The 21,954-nt window shown below is 44.4% G+C and overlaps 1 protein-coding gene across 9 annotated transcripts in view; it reads left to right on the top strand.

The window, feature by feature from the left end:
• Positions 1-21,954, top strand: part of LOC122565478 (cAMP-specific 3',5'-cyclic phosphodiesterase 4C-like) — a 334,615-nt gene that overhangs the window by 300,315 nt on the left and 12,346 nt on the right. For all 9 annotated transcript variants that reach the window (XM_043721488.1, XM_043721491.1, XM_043721489.1 and 6 more), the window contains 7 exons: positions 3,499-3,592; positions 7,059-7,213; positions 9,073-9,171; positions 16,719-16,883; positions 19,215-19,314; positions 20,014-20,168; positions 21,444-21,566. In XM_043721488.1, coding sequence (XP_043577423.1) covers positions 3,499-3,592; positions 7,059-7,213; positions 9,073-9,171; positions 16,719-16,883; positions 19,215-19,314; positions 20,014-20,168; positions 21,444-21,566 — 891 coding nt within the window. The remainder of the gene's footprint in view (positions 1-3,498; positions 3,593-7,058; positions 7,214-9,072; positions 9,172-16,718; positions 16,884-19,214; positions 19,315-20,013; positions 20,169-21,443; positions 21,567-21,954) is intronic.

Below are 21,954 nucleotides of genomic sequence, written 5' to 3'. Positions count from 1 at the left end.
TGAGAGAGTGCCGCACTGTCGGAGGGTCAGTACTGAGAAAGTGCTGCACTGTCAGAGGGTCAGTACTGAGGGAGCGCCGCACTGTCGGAGGGTCAGTGCTGAGGGAGTGCCACACTGTCGGAGGGTCAGTGCTGGGGGAGTGCCACACTGTCAGAGAGTCAGTGCTGAGGGAGCAACACACTGCCAGAGGGTCAGTGCTGAGGGAGTGCCGCACCCTCAGCGAGTCAGTGCTGAGGAAGCGCCGCACTGTCAGAGGGTCAGTGCTGGGGTAGTGCCGCACTGTCAGAGAGTCAGTGCTGAGGGAGCAACACACTGCCGGAGGGTCAGTACTGAGGGAGCACCACACTGTCGGAGGGTCAGTGCTGAGGGAGCGCCGCACAGTTGGAGAGTCAGTGCTTAGGGAGTGCCATACTGTCAGAGGGTCAGTGCTGAGGGAGCACTGTATTTTTTGGGATGAGTCCTTGAACAGAGGATCTCTCCACCCTTTGTAATGAATTTAAAACATCCCCTGGCCCTGGAAGCTGAGAAGAGCAGAGAGGCATTTCCTCAAATCCAGTATTCGTCCTCCAAACCACAGCCACATCCTAACAATGAAAAGGACTGATCAGTTTCCCTAGTGTCTCTGTGTATCAAATCTCTGGTTGCTTGTCTCCTTTCCTGGTCTATAAAATGCTTCGCGGTTTGTCACCAAGATGCAATTGGGTTAATATTCATTCGAAACTTTCTATTAACTGATGAGCAAAGGTTAAACAGGCTGGAACTGCACTCACTGGTGTTTCAAAGAATGAGAGGTGATCCCATGGAAACATGTGGGATTCTTAAGGGACTTTACAGGGTCAATGCTGAGAGGATGTTTCCCCTGATGGGAGAGTCTAGGACCAGAAGGTATAGTCTCAGAATAAAGGGGCACCAATTTCAGACTGAGATGAGGAGGAATCTCTTCTCTCAGAAGATTGAGAGTCTGTGGAACTCCTTGCTTCAGGGAGCCGTGGGGGCAGAGTCCTTGTGAATATTGAAGGCTGAAATAGATTGATTCTTGATCATTTGGGGAATCAAGGGAGTGCAGGGAAAAGGCAGGAAAGTGGACATGAGGAATGTTGGATCAGCCACAACCATATTGAATGTTGCAGCAGGCTCGAGGGGCTGAATGGCCTACTCCTGTTGCAATTTCTATTGGCCTGTTGGAGACATAATGGTGGAACAAGTTGGTCCCCAGTTTTCCTGAAGGTTGCTGTGAAAGCTTCATATCCTGAACCAGTCCAGGGGAGGTACAGTGTCACACACTCCCAAGCCTCCCCCCAAATCAGGGCAGCAAGACCAAAGACCCCCTGCCTCCGCCATTTTCCTGTTCAGCCCATGTGCTCGGAAGCACTGGGAAGCTTAAACCCCAGCAGTCAGCCTATTGACCCTCAACCTCCATGTGGGTGAGAGCCCCGGACTGGGATTGAAATCCCCCGCATCCATCCTTCCCCCTCCCCTCCCCCAGCACTGCCCATGTTTCCCTGTCCCCTGAACTAAGGCAAGGACCAATCTCTGATGACAAGATGCAGTTAGGAGTTCCCAGTGGAAATGTCATTGGATTTCAGGGTTATAGCAGAGCAGAGGGAAGCCATTTGGCTCATCATCTCTGCACAGGCTTTTTTTAAAGCTCATTCATGGGATGAGGACGTCACTAGCCATTAGGAAAAGAAGCAGCCATCCTCACCTGGTCTGACCTATATGTGACTCCAGATACACAGCAATGTGGTGGACTCTTAACTGCTCTCTGGGCAATTAGAGATGGACAATAAATGCAGGGCCTAGCCAGAGACACCCTTATTCTGTGAGTGAATGTAGGAAAAAAATAAGCTTCTATAGAGAGAGAAACAGACTCAACATTTCTAGCCAGTGACCCTTCTTCAGAACTGGTAGCAGGTGGGAAAAGGTGATCTATATGTAGAAGATGTGGGAAATGTGGTCTATATGTAGCAGCTGGGAAAAGGTGGTCTATATGTAGCAGGTGGGGGAAAGGTGGTCCATATGTTGACAGCAGGGTTTGGGGTTAAAGAATGAGTACTGTACATCTGTGGAGATGGAGCCCAGATAAAGAGATAAAAGGATGGAGGATAATGGAGGCCATGAGTGGGTGAGAATGGATTGGCTTTGCCAATATCATGACATAGCCTTGAGGTGTGGGGGTGGGCAAAGGACGTAGAGGAGAGTGTTCAAATTCTAAAGTCATTGTACTGTGTAATTTGCCTATCTCAAGAATGACTCATTTGTATTAGACAGTTCACATCAGGATATGTTCAATTCGAGGAATTTGATCAGAAACTGTGAGGCTGATTACTATCCACTAAAATAAGTGAAAGAGTTGGCTTAATGGTTGTTTAAGTATGAAAAATATGTTTCATTTTGTGGGTTCCATACAATGAGAATGAATGGAATGGAGGTTGGATCATGGGATTTCTGTGGTGCTATGTTCATATGGATTTGTATAAATGGGTCTGAATTTGATGGGATTTGTATTCATATTGATTCTGTGGGGTGCAGTGAAGGGGAAAGGGTTCGGATTATTGATGAGGTATTAATGTACATGTTTTTGTCCAGTTTATGCACCACAACTATGACTATATTTCAAAGACACCTTCTGGGTCTTTTGTTTGTTGGGTTTCTTTGCAGTGGCAATGAGCAAGAAGAGGTTTGATCCATTGTGACTTCATACCACAGTTCAGTATGTAAGCTTGCTGACTGAGCTGTAAGGTTCATTTTCAGACGTTTTGTCACCATACTGGGTAAAATCATCAATGAGCCTGTGGTGAAGCACTGGTATTATGAATAGCTTTCTATTTATGTGTTTAGGTTTCCTCAGGTTGGTGATGTCATTCCCCGTGGTGATGCCATTTCCTGTTTTTTTTCTCAGAGGGTGGTAAATGGGGTCCAAATTGATATGTTTGTTGATAGAGTTCCAGATGGAATGCCATGCTTCTAGGAATTCACTGAGGAACCTGAGGAAATCTAAACACATAAATAGAAAGTGGTTCATACCACCAGTGCTCCAACAGAGGCTCACTGATGATGTTACCCAGTATGGTGACAAAACGTCTGAAAATGAACCTTCCAGCTCAGCGAGCAAGCTTACATCCAAAACCTCAACCTGAGCTACAAAGTTTCTCAAAGCTCATTTACATAACAGCATTAATAGAATGTAGTGGATGCAGTATACAGTGGGAATGACTGGGGGCTTCTATAGAATGGAAGTGAATAGGAGTGGATCCATCGTTTCAGTGGAATGAGAAGATATTTGATTCACTGATATTGGATTTGATTGGGGTAACTGTGAAGTAGTTTGATCTATTTAGGTTAAGGTATATGTGTGTTGCTAATTTGTTTGTTGAGGAGATACAGAAATTTGCTTGAATAAATTGACTGAACTGCATCTGCTTTGTCAGTAACAGTGTCCTAATGTGGGAGCTGTCAGAAAATGTCTTTAACAAGCAACTCCACTTCTCTCAACAGTTTAAGAGGATGCTGAACCGAGAGTTAACCCAGTTATCCGAAATGAGCCGTTCAGGAAACCAGGTCTCAGAGTTCATATCCACAATGTTTTTAGGTGAGTATGTACAGTGCTCAGAATCTGCTTGCACATGGGTGGCTCACTGTTTAACGTTTCCTCACCTCTTAGCTCGTGAGTTCAAGTCCCCCACACTAACCCCCTGTACTCCAGGTGGACACTCGAAGTTCAGTACCAAGGGAGTCCTGCTCTGTTTCTAAATGACAAACGGAGGCCTCATCTGCTCCTTAAGTGGATGTAAAGTATCCGATGGCCACTTTCTAAAGAAATCCAAGAGGTTCTCCATGGTGTCCTGATCACGTTGTTTGTGAACGAACAGACTACCTCAGCTCATCTACTGCTGAAACTATCATCCACACCATTCTTACCTCTGGACTCAACCATTTCAAAGCACTCCTGGCTGACATCTCACCATCCACCCTCTTCAAACATAAGGTCATCTCAAAGCTTTGTGACCTGTGTCCTAACTCACATCACGTCCCATTCACCAAGCTCCTATATTGGCTGCTGCTCAAGCAGCACCTCCATTTTAAAATTTTCATCTCTGCTTTCTATCACTTTCCTGTCTCTCTCATATCCTCCAGCATCACGTGTCTCCACAATCTCTGTATCCCTCTCAGTCTGGCCTACTGGGCTTCCTCGATTGTATTGTTCCACCTGCTGGGCCTTTGGGTGCCTCGGCCCTAAAACTCCCCTGCAAGCGACCGTCTCTTCCTCCTTTATTCACTCACGGGACAAAGGCATTGCTGGCTGCACCAACATTCTATTACCTGTCCCTAATTGCCTTTTGAGAAAGTGGAAATGAGCTGCTGCAGCCTATGTGCTGTAGGAAAACCCACAATGTCCTTGGGGAGGGAATTCCAGGATTTTGACCCAGTGATAGCGATATATTTCCAAGTCAGGATGGGGAGTGACTTGGAGGGGAGCTTGCAGGTGGTGGTGTTCCCATGTCACCTATGTCCTTCTAGATGATAGAGTCCATGGATTTGGAAGATTATGTCTGAGGAGCCTTTGTGAATTTCTGCATCATAAACTAAGAAAGCGAACTTTTCCATGTTTAACAGAGTCACACGGAAATAGATCCTTTGGTCCAACTCATCCATGCCAACCAGACATCCCAATCTGACCTTATTCCATTTGCCAGCATTTAGCCCTTATCCCTCTAAACCTTTCCTACTCATATACCCATCCAGATGCCTTTTAAATGCTGTAATTATAGCAGCCTCCTCCATTTCGTCTGGCAGCTCATTCCATACACGCACCACCCTCTGCCTGAAAAGGTTGCCCCTTAGGTCCCTTTTAAACCTTTCCCCTCTCTCTGTAAAACTATACCCTCTAGTTTTGGACTCCCCTACCCTGAGAAAAAGACCTTGTCTATTTACCTATCCACGCCCCTCATGATTTTATAAACCTCTATAAGGTCACCCCTCAGTCTTCGATGCTCCAGGGAAAAAAGCTCCAGCCTATTTAGCCTCTCCATGTAGCACAAATCCTCCAACCCCGGCAACATCCTTGTAAATCTTTTCTGAACTCTTTCAAGTTTAACAATGTCCTTCCCAAGTATTCTAAAAGGAGCCTAACCAGCGTCCTGTACAGCCACAAAATGTCCTCCCAACTCATTTACTCAACACACTGACCAATGAAGGCAAGCATGCCAAACTCCTCCTTCACCACCCTGTCTAACTGCGACTCCATTTCCAAGGAACTATACACCTTCACCCATGGGCCTCTGTGTTCCGCCACTCTCCCCAAGGCCTTAAGTGTATAAATTCTGTCCTGGTTTGCCTTACCAAAATGCAATACTTCACATTTATCTAAATTAAACTTCATCTGCCACTCCTTGGCCCACAGCCGATCTGAGGAGAAAGTGAGGTCTGCAGATGCTGGAGATCAGAGATGGAAATGTGTTGCTGCGCTTTTCCAGCAACACATTTCCACCACAGCCGATCTGACCAAGGTCCTGCTGTATTCTGAGATAATCTTCACTGTCCACTACGCCACCTATTCTGGTGTCATCTGAAAACTTACTAACTGTACCTCCTAAATTCACATCCTAAATCATTTGTATAAATGAAGAAAAGCAGTGGAGCCAGCACCAATCCTTACAGCATGCCCGCTGGTCACAGGCCTCCAGTCTGAAAAGCAGCCCTCTACCACCACCCTCGGTCTCCTACCTTCAAGCCAATTTTGTATCCAATTGGCTAGTTTCAACCTTTGAGAAAGTGTAACGCACATACATAAAGCTTACATTTCAGTCAGTCCTTTCTAACATTCTGTTTTATCAGTACCACAGTAGTTATTCCTCAACTCAACTTTTAATTCTATTCAGCTTCAATTATTTTGTGCCACACAATCTTGCTACTCACACCTGTGTTCACACCCTGTTAAAACTCTTTGCCCCCCTCTTCTGTTCAGTCTGTGTCATGACTGTAATAGTAAAACTCCTTTTCCTTCCTCTCTACAATCAACAGGTTTATAAAAAGAGGATAGTGGTGGAATACAGGAACATAAAACTCGTGACGCAATTTAATCAGCTCGTTAATAATGGCAGAGCTGGCAATGGGTTCATTTCTGCAGGGATAGTATTGAAAACCAGAATGGTTTAATCAATGGAGTCTTGGTTACACTGTAAGTGGAGTCATTGTGAACAGTTCTGATCCATGTATTTTGAAAAGGAAGATGCAAAAAAAACTGCAAAAGGAACTGAAAGATTATAGCTATCATGAAAGATTGATCAGGATTGGATTCATTTCTTGAGAATCACTAAGGAGTGATCAAACAAAGATCTTTAAAGTGATGAAGGGATTTGGCAGATGGGATGTACTGTACCCCTGAGATGGGTTAGTTGCGGGTGGGGATGTTTGATCAGGTGGGAGGGTGTAGGATGGGTTCTCACTGTCTCCACCCAATTAAGTTTGGAGTGCAAGAGTTTGTCAACAGCCTGCCTGGTGTGAGGTGAGGCCCTTAAGTGGATCATTAATGCCTTTTCCTGTCCCTGCAGATTGAGTCAGCAATGAGGTCAGGTCTCACCAAGAGCAGTGAATAATGAGTGAGCCTTCAAAGATTTGCCTGGGGCCTTCTGGGAGTTCGAGTGACCTGAACCTGGGAAATGGGCCCCTTTTGAAGCCCCTAATCCCCACCAAAAACCCCACCTCCAACACTTATCCAACTCTCCTTTGACCCAAGCTCCTCAACAATGCTCGACATTAGTCTGTGTGCTATCCTGCCAGTACCCACTACTTGGAATGGCCAGGAGTTCTCATCGCGTTGGATTTCCACCCTCAGAGCTCCGAATCCCAGGAATGGCTCAACCCTGGCTTTGAACTTGGAATCCCAAAGTTCCTGGTGAATATTCCATTGGGCAATTCCACCGCCCCTCCCAGTTCCATAGGCTTGTGTGATTGTAATTGAGCCTGACCTGAACGGCAGGCAGCGTGATCCACAATGATTTGTCTCTGGTCATTTTGTATTTAATTGTTGAATCTCTCTTTCCTGCTGTCTCTAGACAAACAGCATGAGTTGGATATATCACAGTCAAGTACAAGAGAGAAGCTGGAGCCCACGAAACAGATCAGTGCTCTGAAGTACAGTACAAGTGTCGTTTCTGTGGATGTGCCTCGCTTTGGGATCAGTTCGAACCAGGAATCTGAGCTAGAGCAGGTAACAAAGCAAACAAAAGTTTTATTTTAATAGTTCATCTCAAATAGAGAATTATAAATGGGATATGTCGGGGTCAGAGATATTTCAGCTCAGAATAAAGCTCCCTCACATTATCCCCCATCAAACACTCACAGGACAAAGGCAGCACAGGGTTAGCTACAGAGTTAAGCACTAACTATACCGTCTTGTCAACATCATAGCCTTTGTCGAATATTTGTTTCTTGCAGAAATGTCTATCTCAGTCTTTACTCCAAACTCAATGCCTGACACCAATGTATCCTTCTCATTACAATTATGAGATTTGAACCAGGTGGCTCACGACTTTGTGCCATATTTGATCTGAGGTGAGATATTGAGCCATCACTAAGACTGCCCCCTTCTACCTCCAGATTATCCCCGACTACATCTCTGCCTCAGCTCATACGCTGCCATATCCTCAATGATGTCTGTCTTCTCTCTAAACTCCATTGTTCCATTTCATATCTGGCTAACTTTCCACGTTCTCTCTCAAACTGAGGGTATCCAGAATTCTCCTGCTGGTGTTTACTCACACCAAGTCCCATCCACCCACCGCCTTCAGCTGACCAATCCTCGCTGGCTCCTGGTGAAACATCACTGCAATTTAAAAATGTTCACCATTGCTTTCAAACTCCTCCATGCGCTCAGACCTGTCCAGCTGTAATCTCCTCTGGACACACAACCTTCTGAGATTTCCATGCTGCTTTATTTCAGGTCTGTTGAACATCTCCAATGTCTGTCACTCCACCATTGATGGCTATTTGCTCAACTCTAAACCTGGAACTCACCTTGTTGATCTTCTCCATATCTCTGTGTGTGTGTGTGTCTATGTCTGTCCGTCTTTCTCTCTCTCTCTATGTCTGTCTCTCTCTCTCTCTCTGTCTCCCGCTTTAACTGTCTTTGACTAAGTTTTTCGTCACCTGCCCTTCTATTCCTTTCTCCAGCTTGTGGATAATGCTCCTGCGAACCCAGCTGTTAAAGTGTGAATACAAGTTGTTGAAATTGCTACTAAAGGTTAATTAGTCAGTGGGCTTGGTGGATTGAGAAACAAAAGTCACTTTCACTCCGTAAAACAGAACCACCCAACATCAACTGGGTTTGTTTTGTCACAAACATTCTTGTTTCTGTAATAAAATACAGGCACCTGCATGTCCTAATGTGCCTCTGCAATGTGTTATGGAGTCATGTAATCATACAGCATGGAAACAGAGCCTTTGGTCAAACCAATCCATGTCAAACCTAATCCCAAACTAAACTAGTCCCACCTGCCTACTCCTGGCCCATATCCCTCCAAACATTCCTTAGTCACGTACTTACCTAAGTGTTTTTTAAACATTGTAATTGTGCCCACAACCACCACTTCCTCAGGAAGTTCATTCCACACGCCAACCCTCTGTGTAAAATATTTACCCCCCCATGTCTTTCTAAAATCTCTCTCCTCTCTCCTTAAAAATGGGGCTCCTTCATGCTAAATCTCTGAATGTCCAGTTCTCTTAGATTCAGAAGCATTTTGGTGTGTTCACTGTCTGGAATCCTTTAAGAGCTGCAAATCAAACAGCTGTTGAGTAAACTCTGACATGGTGTGAGTCCACACATTAGATATTGTGGCTGTGGTCACTCATGATGCAGCATCTTTCCTGCTTTGTCCATAGCTGTTTCTGAAAATCACATAGGGGCTGCACTTGACATTTGAAATCTGACAGCAAGGCAAGACAGATAAAAGAAACTGTGACAAATTATATAATGTATATATTCAGATGTATATAATATGTATAATCAGAGAGTTGTGATTCCGTGTCCTCACAGTGATTACTAACCAACTCTGACTTATCCACTTCTAGGAATTGTCAAATATCAACAGCTGGGGTTTGGACATCTTCAAGGTGGGAGAATATTCCAACCACCGACCATTAACTGTTGCTATGTACGCCATCTTTAAGGTAAAAGGAAATCTCCTTGAAAATGTTTTTTGATTAAGTATTTTGGAGCCCACTTGGTTGTAAAGTCCCATGGATAATAGTTAATTTAAATCAGGAGGTGAGAGTAGAACATAGAACATTACAGTGCAGTACAGGCCCTTCAGCCCTCGATGTTGCGCTGCCCTGTGGAACCAACCTGAAGCCAATCTATCCTACACTATTCCATTCTCGTCCATATGTTTATCCAATGACCATTTAAATGTCCTTAAAGTTGATGAATCTACAACTGTTGCAGGCAGTACATTCCATGCCCCTATTACTCTGAGTAGAAAGAAGTTACCTCCGACATCTGTCCTATATCAATCACCCCTCAATTTAAAGCTATGTCCCCTCATGTTAGTCATCACCATCCAAGGAGAAGGGCTCTCACTGTCCACCCTATCTAACCCTCGGATTATTTTATATGTCTCAGTTATGTCACCTTTCAACCTTCTTCTCTCTAATGAAAATAGCCTCAAGTCCCTCAGCCTTTCCTCATAAGACATTCCCTCTATACCAGGCAACATCCTAGTAAATCTCCTCTGAACTCTTTCCAAAACTTCCACATCCTTCCTATAATGCAGTGACCAGAACTATACACAATACTCCAATTGCGGCCACGCCAGAGTCTTGTACAGCTGCAGCATGACCTCATGGCTTCGAAACTCAGTCCCTCTACCAATAAAAGCTAACACACCATTTGCCTTCTTAACAACCCTATCAACCTGGGTGGCAATTTTCAGGGATCTATGTACATGGACACCGAGCTCTCTGCTCATCTACATAACCAAGAATCTTACCATTAGCCCAGTACTCTGCCTTCCCGTTACTCTTTCCAAAGTGAATCATGTCACAGTCTTCAACATTAAACTCCATTTGCCATTTCTCAGCCCGCTCTGCAGCTTATCATGTCCCTTTGTAACCTCAACATCCTTTCACACTGTCCACAACTCCACTGACCTTAGTGTCATTCGCAAATTTACTAACCCATCCTTCTCTGCCCTCATCCAGGTCATCTTAAAAAATGACAAACAACAGTGGCCCCCAAAGCAGATCCTTGTGGAACCCCACTAGTAACTAAACTCCAGCATGAATAATTCCTGTCAACCACCACCCTCTGTCTTCTTTTGGTTAACCAATTTCTGATCCAAACTGCTAAATCACCCTCAATCCCATTCCCCCATATTTTCTGCAATAGCCTACCATGGGGAACCTTCTCAAACACCTTACTGAAATCCATATATACCACATCAACCGCTTTACCCTCATCCACCTGCTTCTCAAAGAACTCAATAAGATTGTAAGGCATGACCTACCCTTCAAAAGGCCATGTTGACTATCCCTAATCAACTCATTCCTTTCTAGATGATTATAAATTCTGTCTATTATAATCCTTTCCAACACTTTACCCACAATCGAAGTAACGTTCACTGGTCTATAACTGCTAGAGTTGTCTCTACTCCCCTTCTTGAACAAGGGGATAACATTTGCTATCCTCCAGCCTACTGTCACTATTCCTGTAGACAATGACGACATAAAAGGTCCAAACCACAGTCTCACTAATTTCCTCCCTGGCTTCCCAGAGAATCCTAGGATAAATTCCATCCGGCCCAGGGAGCTTGTCTATTTTCACATTTTCCAGAATTGCTAATACCTCAATCCTGTCTAGTCTAGTAGCCTGTATCTCAATATTCTCCTTGACAATATTATCTTTTTCTAGTGTGAATACTGATAAAAAGTATTCATTTAGCACTTCCCCCTATCTCCTCTGACTCCATGCACAACTTCCCACTACTATCCTTGATTGACCCACACCTTTCTCTAGTCATTCTTTTATTCCTGATATACTTGTAGAAAGCTTAGGGTTTTCCTTGATCCTATCTGCCAATGACTTTTCATGACCCCTCCTGGCTCTTCTTAGCTCTCTCTTTAGGTCTTTCCTGTCTAACTTGTAACTCTCAAATGCCCTAACTGAATCTTCACGTCTCATCCTAACATAAGCTGCCTTCTTCCTCATGACAAGAGATTCAACTTCTTTAGTAAACCGTGGCTCCTGCACTTGACCACTTCCTCCCTGCCTGGCAGGTACATACTTATCAAGGACACACAGTAGCTGGTCTTGGAATAAGCTCCACATTTCAACTGTGCCCATCCCCTGCAGTTTCCTTCCCCATCCTATGCATCCTAAATCTTGCCTAATCGCATCATGATTGCCTTTCCCCCAGCAATAACTCTTGCCCTGTGGTATATATCTATCCCTTTCCATCGCGAAAGTAAACGTAACCAAACTGTGGTCACTATCACCAGTCGTTGTGCTCACCTACCTCCAAATCTAACACCTGGGTCAGGTTCATTACCCAGTACCAAATCCAATGCGGCCTCGCTCCTTGTTGACCTGTCTACATACTGTGTCAGGAAATCATCCTGCACACATTGGACAAAAACTGACCCATCTAAAGTACTTGAATTATAGTATTTCCAGTCAATATTTGGAAAGTTAAAGTCCCCCATAACAACTACCCTGTCACTCTCCCTCCTATTGAGGATCATCTTGGCTATCCTTTCCTCTACATCTCTGGAACTATTCAGAGGCCGAGAGAAAACTCACAACAGGGTGACCTCTCCTTTCCTGTTTCTAACCTCAGCCCATACTACCTCAGTAGATGAATCCTCAAATGTGAATTGAGTGTGTATTGCTGGAAAAGCACAGCAGGTCAGGCAGCATCTAAGGAGCAGGAAGATCGATATTTCAGTCCGGAGCCCTTGAAACGTTGACTTTCCTGCTCCTCGAATGCTGCCTGACCTGCTGTGCTTTTCCAGCACCACACTTTCAACTCTGATCTCCAACATCTGCAGACCTCACTGTCTCCTAGTTGAATCCTCAACTATCCTTTCTACAATCATAGCATTATCCTGGACTAACAATGCCACACCAAGTCCTCTTTTATCATCTTCCCTATTCTTACTGAAACATTTACATCATGGAACCTGCAGTAACCATTCCTGTCCCTGCTCTACCCATGTCTCCGAAACGGCCACAGCATCGAAAGCCCAGGTAGCAACCCATGTTGCAGGTTCACCCATCTTATTTCGAATGTTCCTGGCGTTGAAGTAGACACACTTCAAACTAATTTCTTGCTTGACGGCGCCCACTTGTGACCTTGAAACTATTTCTGACCTCACTACTCTCACTCCTCTATACTCGAACTACAATTTTGGTTCCCATCCCCTGCTGAATTAGTTTAAAACCACCCGAAGAGCATTAGCAAATTTCCCCCCCAGGATGTTGGTACCCCTCTGGCTCGGGTGAAGATTATCCTGTTTGTCAAGGTCCCACCCACCCCAGAATGAGCCCCAATTATCCAGGAATTCTGTTACCATGTGTTCAATTCCTCTCTCTCCCTACTCCTCACCTCGCTAGCATGTGGCGCGTTAACGAGCCAGAGATAACAACTCTGTTTGTTCTAAGCTTTCACCCTCGCTCCCTGAATTTTTGCCTTAGATCCCCACCTTTCTTCCTACCTATGTTGTTGGTGCCAATGTGGACCGTGACTTGAGGCTGCTCCCTCTCAAGGATCCTGAAAACACGATCACAGACATCATGAACCCTGGCAACTGGGAGGCAACACACCAACTTTGAGACTCTCTTGTTCTTACAGAACCTCCTATTTGTCCCCCTGACTATGGAGTCCCTAATGACTAAACCTCTGCTCCTCTTCCCCCCCCCCCCCTTCCCTTCTGAGCAACAGGGACAGACTCTGTGCCAGAGGTCTGTGCCCCATTTCTTACCCCTGTGACGTTCTCCCACGCCCCCCCCGTCCCCAACAGTTTTCAAAATGGTATACTTGTAACTGAGGGGAACCACCACAGGAGATCCCTGCTCTGCCTGCCAGTTCCCTTTCCCACTCCTGATGGTAACCCATCTACCTTATTCACATGGCTGTGGAGTAACTACCTCCCTGTAACTCCTCTCATTAACTCCCTCCACCTCCCGAATTATCCGAAGTTCATCCAGCTCCACCTCCTATTCCTAATGCAGTTTTCGAGGAGCTGGAGTTGGGTGCACTATCCACTGATGCAGTCAGCAGGGACACTATTGGTGACCCTTACCTCCCACGTCCTGCAGAAGGAGCATTCAACAGCCCTAACCTCCATTCCCTCTGTTATAAATCCCCAGTGACACTACTGAAAACTTTTTTTTTAAAAAATAGTCACCTTACCAATCCGGAAAACAGAACCTTTTTTGTTTGATTAGAGGAGGAGGATGGGTGGGAAACACTACCCGAGTAGTGTGTCGGGTAAAGCAACCTCCCAAACGTAAAGCCTCACTTACCCAGCAGCCCCGTGTCCACTCCTGCTCAGCATGCGCTCTGCCTATACACAAGGTAATTTCATATATTTGAAACTTACCTTCCTGTCGGGCCTCTGGTTCTCACTGTCGCTCCTCCCACTTCAACTGCCACCAAAAACAATGTTCAGTAATATAAATAAAGAACTGTGGGTGCTGGAAATCTGAAACAAAAAATACTGGAGAAACCTGGCAGGTCTGGTAGCGTCTGTCTTGAGAGAAACCGAGTTAACATTTCATGTCCAGTGACCGCTGACAGTGTGCGGTGTTGATCTCAGGAAGGCGCAGGTGGATCTCGCTAAGTCCCACAATTCTGAATGTCCCTGTTTCTATGTGTCCCAATGTCGCCCTGATGCTGGAAATATTCCCGTCTCTAGAAAGTCACTGAGCACTTTTCCCAGAATCAATGGGCAGTCTTGGCTTCCAATGGGAGTGCAAGGTGAAGGGGTACAGGTATATCCAGCATTGGGTTAGGACCTGGAGAAAATGAGGCCAGTAACTGGTATACCAGAGTTGTTAACTCTTTGGGAGGATTCATGATGTCCAACTGGCCATCCCTTCACTCCTTGAGGACTAGATTTGTGGGTAGAGGGAGCTCCCCTTACTCCCACATCTAGTCCTGAAGAAGGGTTATACCTGAAACGTTGACTTCTCCACCTCCTGATGCTGGCTGGCTTGCTGTGTTCTTCCAGCCTCTTGCCTGTCTACTTTGGATTCCAACATCTGTAGTTTTATTTGATTCTAACCCCTTCATTCCTGGCGTTGATCATCTGCCATCTCCTTCCGTGTGATTACCAACCCGACCCCTTGTGTTATCCAAGGAGATGTTTCACCACCTTTCCCTTCACTTCCTCTTCCTCCATGATCACGTCAGCTCTGGGTGTGAAAACCTGCCTCATTTTGTTTTAAAGTCCCTGTAGTACGAACACCATAGAATTTAATATTTAATTTGGAGAGAGTCCTGCTTAATCTCAGCCTCACCAGGCCTTGTGTGTAGTTGCAGAAGCAGTTATATGTCGTGGGCCATTTCTTAGACTATGGAGTGAATGGTGATTGCCATTGTACAGGTGAAGAGTAAAGATAACATCACTTATAATCTCAGACTCTACACTATATGCATCAATCTAGGAACAAGAAACATTTGCAGAACAGAATAAAAGGTCTTTTAGGCCCCACCAGCCCAGTCCCCTTTTTCTGACTAGTCTCGCTTGACCTTCTCAATCCTCAAGTAAACAGGAAAAGACCATTCAGCCCCTTGAATAATCCCCCATTCACTGAGACAATGGCTGATCTGTATTTTAACTCCATCCACCTACCCAGACTGCAATTCCTTTGACACCCATTTCCAGCAAAATTCAAATAAAACCAAAATAATGTGGATGCTGGAAATCTGAACTAAAAACAGAAAGCGCTGGAGAAGCTCAGTAGGTCCGGCAGCATCTGTGGTGAGAGAAAAATAGTGAGAGTCACACTGGACTTGAATCGTTAAGTCTGTTTCTCTCGTCTCAGATGCTGCCAAATCTGCTGACTTTCTCCAGCAATTTCTGTTTCTGTTGCAGCAAAATTCAAATGATTCTACGTTCAACATAATTAATGTAGCTAGCTTTTGGTGGTAAGGAATTACGTATTTCAATCACCAGTTGGGTGAATAATTGTTTAACTTCTGTCATGAATAGCCTGACTCACACTTCAAGCTAATGTTCCCTTGACCCGATCTTTCATCTCCAGCCGTGGTAGAAGTTTTTTCTGTACGGACATCCTAGGACAAGCCAAATAGAGACACGCACCAGAATTCCTGGAAGCATGGCATTCCAACCGGAACTCTATCAACAAACGCATCGAGTTAGACCTCCATCTACCACCCCCTGAGAAAAAGAACAGGAAATGGCATCACCACAGGAAATGGCATCACCAACCCAACGAAACCCAAACATATAAATAGAAAGCAGGAATTATCAACAGTGCTTTGCCCAGAGGCCCACTGAAGATGTTACCTAGGAGGGTGACAAAACGTCTGGAAATGAACCTTCCAGCTCAGCGAGCAAACCTCCATCCAGAACTGACATATATTACTTCCCACTTAAATTAGTTCAATAAAATCACCCTTAAAGCTCCTGTATTCTAGGGTTTGTAAATCTAAACTCTTCATAGAATGTAACCTCAATGATTCTGAATTGTATTCTTTATGAAGCCAGTATATCCTTTAAGGTGAGCTACCCAGAACTATAGCAGTGCTCCTTCTGTGCTCTGCCAACTGTTAGTTATAGACTTAATAAACCTTGCTCCAGCCCTTTGTTAGGCCAACACACCATGAACCTATTTATTACCGGTTATTGTACCTGACCGCAATGTTTTAATGATCCATAAAAGTGGATCTCCAAATCTTCTGGATTTCTACTATTCGTTGTTTTAAAGCAATTTTTTTTAAAAAAAGTATTTATTTTCAGTTTCAATCCAAGATGGAAAAATGTACACTGTTGAAATCAATTTGCCATAATTTTTCCCGGTTACTTCATCTTTCATTGTCTACACTGTTCCAAATGTCACCAATCTTTGTTGTGGAGGAGTCGGTGTTGGACTGGGGTGGACAAAGTCAGAAGTCACACGACACCAGGTTATAGTCCAACAGTTTTATTTGAAATCACAAGCTCTCGGAACGTTGATCCTTTAGGCTATGGTCCAAAAGTTTGGGATTACAAATAAACCTGTTAGACTATAATCTGGTGTCAATTGACTTCAAACTTTGACCAATCTTTGGTTTTGCTGCTCTCTCCTGTTCTGTTGTTGAAGTCATCAATAAATAAAACAAACCTCCAGAGAAAGACATTAGTTATTTTATGACCTGATTGATACTGTCTGCTGTAGTGCACTAATTCAGCAAGTGGTCGTACAAAGTGACAAGTTTGTTGGTGAAAAGGCTGTTCCCAACCTCACTTTAACACTCTTAATGCAACCGATCTGTGCCATGGTTGAACGCCCAATAAATCATGTTGAATTGTTTTCAACTGTTTTTGAGCTGGAATAGGCCATACAATTGTCCTGAATTTTTTTTTTCTGGAATTCTTGGATTTAATTTCAGACATTGTAAATTATCTGGGAAAAGTTATGAAGCAAATCCTGTCCAGTTACCAAAGGAACCCAGTTGCTCACTGAACGCCTATTCTTTCCTCTCTCCTTGTAGGAACGAAATCTCCTAAAGATATTTCGCATTCCACCCTCAACTTTCATCACTTACATGATGACACTAGAAGATCACTACCGTCCTGGTGTGAGCTATCACAACAATTACCACGCTGCTGATGTGACTCAGTCCACCCACGTCCTGCTCCGGTCACCAGCATTAGAGGTGAGTGTCAACTGATTTGGAATTGTATTTTTTGTAACCTCAGAGGGATGGATTTGCTCCATTTCTAACATTCCTGAAATTGTGGGTGTGGCTACTAAGTGCAGCACTGTGGCTCAGTGGTTCACAGCACCAGGAACCTGGGTTCGATTTCAGCCTTGGGTAACTGTGTGGAGTTTTCACATTCTCCCCATGTCTGGATGGGTTTCCTTCCACAGTCCAAAGATGTGCAGATTAGGGTGGATTGGCCCTGCTAAATTGGTCATAATATCTAGGATATGTAAGTTAGATGGTTTCACCATGGTAGATGCAAGGCTATGAGGTGGGTGTGGATGGGATGCTGTTTGGAGGGGAGGTGTGAACTCAATGAACTGAATGGTCTGTTTCCACAGAGTAGGGATTCTACTCTATGATTTTCTGATTTATTTCTTCCACATATCCTGACTACTTCTAGAAGGCCTGTACATAACTCCCATCAAGGTCTTTTTCCTTTGTGGCTCCTCAGCTCTACCCACACAGATTCTAAACCTTCTGACTCCATATCATTTCTTGCTATTGATTTAATTTCATTTCTTATGAACAATGCTACCCCACCCTCTCTGCCCATCCTTTCAATAGGACGCGTATCATTGGATATTTAGTTCCCAGCCCTGATCCCCTTTCAGCCACATTACAAACCTCTAATCCCTCACCCTTAACCCCCAACCCCTTAACCCTAACCCTAACCCTTGTACCTGCCAATTCCAATCTGCCCTACAAGCTCATTTCCCTTGTTTTGTTTACTGTGTCCATTTGAGTACAGCACCCTCAGTCCTGCATTAACCGTTCCCCTTCTCATAGTTGTCCCCTTATCTGCTGCCCCTGAAGTTAGATTCCTGACCCTCTCCATACTCTCTGTCCTGTTACTTATTCTGGAAAACGTGATCCTCCTTCCTCTTCCTACCCATATCGTTGGTACCTACATGGACCACAACAGCTGGATTATTCCCCTCCCACTCCCAATTCCTCTACGGATACGATTTTCTGAACCCAGGCACCACAGCCTTTGGGACTCCTCATCCTGCCCACAGAACAGTGTCTATTCCCCTGACACTCCTATCTGCGGTTACAACTAGATTTCTCTGTTCTCCCCCTCTCGAATGGCTCCCTGTAACACAGAGTTATGGTCAGTTTGCTCATCCTCCCTACAGCCCCCATTCTCATCTACATAGGGAACAAGAATCTCCCACCTGAAAAACAGGGCTCACAGGATGAGGCTCTTTCAGCACTACTTGCTGGATCCCTCTGCCTGCCTCGCTGGTAGTCACACCCCCTGTCCCTGACCACTGCCTGAGTTCAAGGTAGTTTTTTTTCTATTCTTTCATGGGATGAGAGCATCACTGGCTAGGGGTGGAACTGCCTCCTGAAACACAGCATCTAGTTAACTCTCCCCTTCCCTGATGTGTCACAGTGTTCAAAGCTCAAACACCAGCTGATGGAAAGCTTTGACCCGAAATGCCAGCTCCCCTTCTCCTCTGACACTGCTTGACCTGCGCTGCTTTTTCCAGTTCCATTCTTTATCCACTTGGACTCCAGTTCATCAACTCTGAGCCAGATCCTCAAGAAGCCAACGCTTGTTATAGATGTGGTCACTATGAACGACAATGGACTCCAGTAGCTCCCACGCCATGCAGGTGCAACACATCGCCTGGCCCTGCATCTCTATTTTAATTACCTCGTTCTTAATTTGATTTTAAAAAATTTCCTCCTGGTCTTTTAGTTTGTAACCTGGAAATATTTCCCCTATTTACCTTCAATCTGAAACTAACCTATAATTGATAGCCAAATGAGTAGTTATCACCAATCAATGAACTAACAGTTTATCTGTGATGTTACTCTTCCTTTTGTGCTCAGCTCCCAATCCTGTAAAACAGAAGACAAACTTTGAGCCAAAAACGCAACATGCACCTCCTCTCTCTGTACCAAATTCCATGTTGGTACCAAATTCCATGTTGGTACCAAATTCACTCGGGCTGTGACTCACTCTGGATGTGATCTCTCCTTCAGGAACTTACCAAACATACTGATTTTTCAAGAGGATGGGATCTCTTGCAGTGCGATTGTCCCATAGGGAATGCTGGGAATGAGGATGTTTGATAAAGACAATCTAAAATATTATAATGACCCCCTTTATGTGGAAATTCCAGGAGTCTTAGCAACAAGTTGATGCCAGATAGAATTAAGGAACAGAAGGGAATATTTGGATGCATCCCAGGACTCTTGGGTAATGTGCTGGTCTTAACTGAAACTGAGCATAAATGAAGTCAGTAATTTCTCCTTGACTCTATCTTTCAGGCAGTCTTCACAGATCTTGAGATACTTGCTGCAATTTTTGCCTCAGCAATCCATGATGTTGACCATCCAGGAGTCTCGAATCAGTTCCTCATTAATACCAGTGAGTACTGTTCCCTGTGGCTGAAGACACAGGGGTTCACTCCTCAGTATAAACCATCAGAGCCCCTCAATGAGATTCTAGCCTGTAACTCACTTAGGGATATCTGATATTCTATAGGAGGCCCTGAACCCCTGTATTGGATTGTGCGTTGTAACTCTTTCTCCATCATGAATTTGTAAAATCCTGATTTTAATTTATTTTCTCTGGAAAGATTTATTTGTAAAGTATTGCAGGAATGAGCGATCTTCTATATATGGCACTTTGTTTCTTTATGCAATTTATTTTGTGATAATTACTTTCCAAATTTGTTTTTTTCTCTCTCCGCCTCTGTCTACACTGACTGTTCATTTGTTTATTTCCTTCTCTCTTTCTCTGTTGTCCTTTCTCTATCTCCCTTCATCCCTGTTCTCCCACTTATAACCCCATTACCCTATCCCACCTTTTCTCTTTCCTTATTTCACATTTTTGCCTCTCCTGATCTCTTCAACCTTCCATTTTGTTGCCTCCCTTTCCACTGTTTTGCCCTGAATTCCTTGTTTTGCTCAACCCGGCTTCTACCTATCCTTCTCCTGATCTCGTCTTGCCCCTTCTCTCACTGGTTCAATTTCCCCAAACCCCTTTATCTTTCTGCCTCCTCTTGCTGTCTTCCTCTATCGCACTGTCTCCCCCAATCGCTCATTTCTCCTTTGTGTTGTGCAGACTCTGAATTAGCCCTGATGTATAATGACACCTCCGTGTTGGAGAACCACCATTTGGCTGTGGGTTTTAAACTGCTACAGAAGGAAAACTGCAACATCTTTAAGAACCTGAGCAAGAAGCAGCTTCAGAACCTTCGCAAAATGACCATCGACATGGTGAGTAGAATAACCACTTCCCGCGAAGATCTGGTAAAGTCCAAATACACTCATCAGTCCTGTCCCTTGATTCAATCCAGCAACGTACGGAACATTTTAAAAGATGTATCTAAATAGTGTGCCTCTTTGAATTAAAAATCATAATTTTCTCATATCTGAATGAAACTTCATTTTCCTCAAATTAAATTCAAGTTCTTCTCAATCACATCAAAATAATGTTCTGTTCACTTTATTTCTGACGTTTGATAAGTTCCTGTTTCACCCTCTGTCTAGGTAATCAACTGCTTATCTCTAATTTATGCAGAAATCTTTCCTCTCTTGAGTACTTGGAGCAGAGCCATAGAGATGTACAGCACAGAAACAAACCCTTCGGTCCATCTCATCTATGCCGGCCAGATATCCTAAATTAATCTAGTCCCATTTACCAATATTTGGCCCATATCCCTCTAAACCTTTCCTATTCATATACCCATTCAGGTGCCTTTTAAATGTTGTAATTGTACCAGCCTCCACCATTTCCTCTGGCAACTCATTTCATACACGCACCACCCTCTGCGTGATGAAGTTGCTCCTGATGTCCCTTTCACATTTTTACCCTCTCACCTTAAACCTATGCCCTCTAGTTTTGGTCTCCCCAAACCTGGTTCAAAGACCATGTCTATTTACCCTATCCATGCCCCCCATGATTTTTTAAACCTCTGTAACGTCACCCCATGTCCTCCAGCGCTCCAGGGGGAAAAGTCCCCAGCCAATTCAGTTTCTCCATATAGCTCAAACCCTCCAACTCTGGCAAGATCCTTGGATGGTACTCAAAGCATGAGCAATATCTTGTGAGCTTTGAGTTCTCTTGAGTTAGGAGGTTTAGCTCAGTTGGTTGTGCAGCTGGTTTGTGATGCAGAGTGATGCCAACAGCATGAGTTCAGTTCCTGCACCCTCAATCTCTCTCCTCCCCTGAGGCATGGTGACCTTCAGGGTAAACCTCCACCAGCCATCTCTCTCTGATGCTGTGATGACAGTGACGTTGCCTTTTACTGCGGTCCATGTAGGCCTCAGCAGTTTCATCCTTGTGGCTTCTCCAGATATTGAAAATGATTAATCTGTGGCCACATACAGATCTCAAACTCCTCCATTCAAAGGGGTTCCAGCTGGTGAGTCAGCTCTGTCTGAAGGAGGTCTCCTCCCTGATGGTGAGAGTCCCTTACTGATGGGAGACCCTGTCTTGTTTTAGCAGTTGTTATTTCCCTCGTTCTCTAACAGCGCTCTCTCCTGATCCAGGTCCTGGCAACAGACATGACCAAACACATGAACTTGTTGGCAGACTTGAAGACAATGGTGGAAACAAAGAAAGTTACGAGTTTAGGGGTGTTGCTGCTGGATAATTACTCCGACCGGATCCAGGTACGTTCTGAATGCAGCAATCCACGTAATCCACAAATAAAATTCCAAGATGCCCCCAAGTGGGAATATTATTTGATGACAAATGTTGGCTATTTTATCATTTTTGGTTACATTCCGTATGCATATATTTAAATATTGACTGCTCGTATAGAGTAGGAGCAAACGCAGACTGCTATATCATCATATTGTACTGTCCCCTAGTATTATACAGTGACAGACCTGTCCCCACCAGTACTGTACCCCAGTGTTATACAGTGACAGACCTGTCCCCACCAGCACTGTACCCCAGTATTATACAGTGACAGACCTGTCCCCACCAGGACTGTACCCCAGTGTTATACAGTGACAGACCTGTCCCCACCAGTACTGTACCCCAGTGTTATACAGT

Source organism: Chiloscyllium plagiosum, chromosome 31, assembly GCF_004010195.1.
Source record: "Chiloscyllium plagiosum isolate BGI_BamShark_2017 chromosome 31, ASM401019v2, whole genome shotgun sequence".
Classification (NCBI taxonomy): domain Eukaryota; kingdom Metazoa; phylum Chordata; class Chondrichthyes; order Orectolobiformes; family Hemiscylliidae; genus Chiloscyllium; species Chiloscyllium plagiosum.
This window is presented reverse-complemented; position numbering and strand designations above follow the sequence as displayed.